The 5,077-nt window shown below is 46.0% G+C and overlaps 1 protein-coding gene across 6 annotated transcripts in view; it reads left to right on the top strand.

The window, feature by feature from the left end:
- MTUS1 (microtubule associated scaffold protein 1) overlaps positions 1 to 5,077 on the top strand; it is a 170,189-nt gene that overhangs the window by 158,102 nt on the left and 7,010 nt on the right. For all 6 annotated transcript variants that reach the window (XM_004696163.2, XM_045286920.1, XM_045286919.1 and 3 more), the window contains 4 exons: positions 309 to 523; positions 1,263 to 1,368; positions 2,346 to 2,419; positions 2,560 to 2,655. In XM_004696163.2, coding sequence (XP_004696220.2) covers positions 309 to 523; positions 1,263 to 1,368; positions 2,346 to 2,419; positions 2,560 to 2,655 — 491 coding nt within the window. The remainder of the gene's footprint in view (positions 1 to 308; positions 524 to 1,262; positions 1,369 to 2,345; positions 2,420 to 2,559; positions 2,656 to 5,077) is intronic.

Here is a 5,077-nt window from a genome sequence, read left to right as displayed (position 1 = left end):
GCCGACAAACTTCAATACTATGTGGGCTGCTTTTATATTTTTTTAACAGAGGAAACAGCCCTGCTAGGATGCTAATCAGAAGGGATTTCCAAATATCCAATTTGATTTCAAATTCTGCTGCACCATACATAATTAAATATTCAGACTGGCAATAGTTTGATCATAAATAGATGTATTAACATTAAGCAGGTGGATTATACCATTAACTTCTACATAGAAGCTCTTATAGCCCAGAGGATGGATAGTCTTTTTCAGTTAATCACCGAATTGTTAAATGTCATCTCCCCCCCTTTCGATCTCTTTTTCAGTCACTGCTTCAACCACCTGTGAGAACTTGGAAAAAGCCAGGAATGAGATACAAACCGCGTATGAAGGGTTTGTACAGAAGCTGAACCAGCAGCACCAGGCTGATCTAACGGAGCTGGAGACTCGGCTGAAAGAATTTTACACCGGGGAGTGTGAGAAGCTGCAGCACATTTACATCGAAGAAGCAGAGAAGTATAAGACTCAGTTGCAAGAGCAGGTCTGTGGCTCTGGCACTTGAGCGTGCTCTCGGGGCTGCTCACTTGCATTCTGGGGTTGTTCCAATCCAGCAAAGGGCTTCTCGTTGTTTGTTGTTGTTGATGTTTCTTTATTTGTTTACTAGGTGAACAGTTTTGTTTTCTTCTGGGGATTTTTGGTATTAAACATTTTTTTCTTCTGATCAATTGTAATATATATGGCAAGTGGGGGGGGGGGAGAAAATGAAGAACAACTTGGTGACAATCCCTCTGAAAGCACCTTATTGTTAATTCTACACCATAATTTACATTCCTCCTTCTAAAAACACGATGGCACATGCTTTATTTTCTATTCCCTCCCTATTTTTAACCTAAGAATATACCATAAGCCTCTTTTTAATGTTCCTGTTCCCTTTTATCACTCAGTTATCCATCTAGTGGATGTTTGCAGAGAACCCCCGCCCCCCCCAGCCAAGCACGTGCTCAGGAGTGAGGGTGGCAGGCACAGACCTCCCACGAGCTCTGTGGTCCTGTCCCTGTCACCCGGGGGTGGGCTTGCAGCCATCTTTACCAGGGAACCCTGCACTCATGTTCCGTGCAGGCAGACTGGCAGACCCAAGCAGGGCCGCTTGTTACATGGCTCAGGCTGCTCTTCACCTTACATGCAGGTTTAGGTGTCAAGTCTCCCAGGGCTGTGCTCGACCAGTGGGCGCGGGGCTCTGGGCTTTCCCGGTCAGCGGTTGTTCTGTTTTTCTCTTCCAGTTTGACAATTTAAACGCTTCCCATGAAACCTCCAAGTTGGAAATTGAAGCCAGCCATTCAGAGAAAGTAGAGTTGCTAAAGAAGGCATATGAAGCCTCCCTTTCAGGCAAGGATACCTTTTCTATCTAAATAGAATTAAGAGCTAATGGCACGGCGAGATAAGCTATAAAAGGGAAGTGACTCATAACTGCCCCTCCGGGGCTACTGTGCGTCCTTCCCTGGGGAGCAGACTTAGTTCCTTTTCGTATTGTTCACCGTTACTGGAAGCTGATCATCGGCTGTGAGTTGGTTTGTTCTAAGTGCCGCTTCTGAGGAAAAAGGGTGAACTTTGTCAGATTTCAAAGGGACCTTTGGGGTGGTTAGCCATCCCCAGTTTAGGTTCTTGGGAAGCTAGTGATGTCCCTTGTGTCCTGACCACCATCACAGGTCCAAGCTAAGCCCTCTTGTTCCTCAGCTCTCTGCACACACTTGACCACGTGTAGATGGTCCGTAATTCTTGATGTATAAAGAGTCCTTTTCGCTGCAAAAGAGAAAGAGGAAGCAGCCGTCTTTCTGAGAACACAGTCATCCATGGGTGTAGCTCCTGCAGCCTGCAGAGAAACTGGGAGGGCGTGGGAAGCCCTGTGCGGCCTTGGCAAGGGCCTTTCTCTCCCAAACACAGAGTTGTTATGTAAAGTCAGAGGCAATAACATGCAAAAGCTAATGGCTCCGCGAAAACATCCAGTAAATCTTGTTTCCCTTCCTTCCTGCTAGAAGTGAGGGCTTCTGTTTACTTCATGGAGAGTAAGTGAAGGAGAACAGAAGGAGCGCCGAGCAGCAGTCTGAGGGCCAGGCCACCAGGCCCTGGCGTCCCTGAGCCTCTGTGGGCCTCCGTGCGCTCAGCGAGGCAGGGGAATATCAGCCCACGTACAGGGCTGCTTGAAGGGACAAAGTGCTTCCTACATAGAAAAGCGTGTACAAATGCATATTAATGTATTCACATTGATTCGCTGCAGTCCTTGTGGAATAAAGTGATCTCACAGAGTGTTACTACCTTAAAAACTATGAGAATGCTATTGCCTTAAATAAGTCAATCCTTTCTAGAAATCAAGAAAAGCCATGAATTGGAAAAGAAATCACTGGAGGATTTGCATTGTGAGAAGCAGGAATCACTGGAGGTGGGTGAAAATCAGGACCCCAAAAATGAACATGAAATAGAATCCTCCTTCTTGATGTTTGTGTGTTTGGGGTGTGGTTCTGGGTACGTTAGCTGTGCCAGCTGGGGAGCTTACAGGTCCCTATCACCACTGTGTTACAGAAGGAGATCAACCATCTGAAGAATGAAAATGATACTTTAAATGAAAAATTGAAATCAGAGGAGCAAAAGAGAATATCAAGAGAGAAAGCAAACTCGGTAAGCTGTGGGTGCTCTCCTAGCACCCCTACTTCTCTTCCTGCCTTTGAAAGTCAGCCACCCAAGAGTTCAGCAGCTAGAGAAATACTGGGTTTGCCATCCTTTCCATGCCTTGAAATGCAGTTTTAAATAGCGTAAGATGGATTCTTTGTCTTCTGGTGTCTCTATGTCTTCGATCCTGAAGCATGCATCTGGACAAAATACAATGTATTTCGAGTTGCCAAAGCCAGACAGGAAGTCAACAGCATTTTATCAATTAGGGCTAGGTTCTTATGCGACTATATCATTAATTTATTCATGTTAGATTCACTGCTTTATGAGATAGCATTTATATGCCATGAAGTTTCTCTTTTTTACAACTCAGTGGCGTTTAGAATATTCCTGAAGTTGTGCCTCACCCATCACGTATTTGTTTCCAGAACATGTTTATCACCTTAAAAAAGAAACTGGCAGCATGGGCAGCAGTCACTGTCCACTCCCTGCTCCAACCAGGGACCTCCAGCCAAAGAAGCAAACTCACTGCCATTGAACCAGTTCTGACTCTTAGAGACCTGCTAGGACAGCGTAGCACAGCCGCTCTGCGACCCTGAGGCCCCAAATCATTCTGGGAGCAGAAAGTCTCTCCTTTCTCCTCCTGAGCAGCTGGTGGTTGGAACTGCTGATGTGATCAGCAGCCCCACACATAACCCACTGTGCCACCAGGGCTCCTAGAACCTGTCAATCGACAAAGGAACCCTATACCATGCGGCCTGTTTTGTCTGGCTTCTTGCACTTAGCACAGTGTTTCCAGTGCTCATCCGTGTTGCAGCATGGATCAGGACTCCATGCACCCTTAGCGCATTCTGCTACTCCATTGTGTGGACAAAGACTTCATTTTTGAAAAGTACAAGTTTCTCTTGTAGGCTTGACTTTTCCTTGCACCTTGTATCCCTTGCTGTCTTGTTTGTTTTTATGTTTGTTGGAGTTTTTGTTTCTTGCTACTTTTGTCTTTCACGCCACTGTTTTTGTTCCATATATTTATGATCTGTGGAAGCAAAGCTTATCTTGCCCCTTTAAAATCTATTGACAGCTCATGTGGCGCACGTGAGCCCCATCAGGTGATCTGTGTTGGCCATCCCATTGGGAGCCTTTCTAGATATTTTAACACAATGAGAGGAGGCACAGTATTCAGTAAAGCGTCTTAGAAGATTCTAAAGTTCTTAGAAAGATTCTAAGATACTTAGAAAAGCCAATGGTTTCAGAAGAAATGTCGACTTACCAGTATATGCAAAGAGTAAACACGGCTAAGTGGTTTAAGGAACTGGACTTAAAGAGCTCCTTGTTCTCTACAAGGCTACTGCCAGGTGCGTTGGGACACGCAGGAGACAGCTTGAGGACATCGAGTGCCTGGCCCCTGTCTGATCACGTGTGATTGAAGAACAAAGAGGGCGTGCACGAAGGATCAGGGAGAAGAAAGGACAGGCTGGCAGAGTAGGAACGGGAGGTCTGTTCCACATTAAGAGAACGAATTTTGGAGTCCGTCCCTCACAAAAATGAAGTAGGATTTGCTATCTTATGGGATGTTGACAGAATCTTAACGCAAAAGGAGAGGCGACGTTATGTGACATTTTTAAAGATCTGTAGGGTTGAAGATGAGGGTGTTGGCCCTCCCCTGACCACTAGAGCCAATGCTCTCTCTTCTGAGGGGGTTGGATTAATCCCCAAAGGCCAATCCAGCTCACCATTACCTATTTCTTTTCAAGAATCAGTCTAGAAACCTCTGCCCTCGCAGAGTGTTTTGATGATTGACACCATTAAATCCTACGTAAGAAGTGCCCTCCTTGATCAGGAGATCATGTGCCGTTATTAATTTACCTCCTGAGCGTTAGCCGGGCTGGATTTCCATAAAGGAAGCAAGCTGAGAGGGGAGGGGATTGGGTTCTGCCGTGGTGTGTGGTGCTCTAAGGTGTTTCCCCTTGTGTGGTATTCATTTTGGATAGTGTTACAATAGAGCATGAAGGTGTGGTCTGTGCCGTGTAGGTGTTGGGAGGGTCACAGGTAAACTATGAGAGTCTTATGGCTGCCCTACAGGATGGAAAGACTAACATAGACCCTCACAAGGAAACTCCACAAGGCTCAGTACATTATTGACTTTGGTCACACCCTGGTAATTTATCCAAATGAAACAGGGCTGCGTGCCTCTTCCAAAGGGCCCCATAAATGTCCCTTTTCCATTCTTATCAGTTACTGAATTTGGTTAGAAAATGGTTGCTCCCATTTCTCCATCCGTAAAGGACTTGGAGGTAGCCTGATCACTAGCCTTGGTGTGGCTGTGGATGAGGGGTTGGGCTGCTCATCAGAGAGCCACCAGTTGACTCACTCACTCACTGCCTCACTCTCACTCTCTCACTATCTCACTGCCTCCCTCTCTCACTCACTCACT

Source organism: Echinops telfairi, unplaced genomic scaffold, assembly GCF_000313985.2.
Source record: "Echinops telfairi isolate 266 unplaced genomic scaffold, ASM31398v2 ScPeMD7_9;HRSCAF=40, whole genome shotgun sequence".
NCBI lineage: Eukaryota > Metazoa > Chordata > Mammalia > Afrosoricida > Tenrecidae > Echinops > Echinops telfairi.
This window is presented reverse-complemented; position numbering and strand designations above follow the sequence as displayed.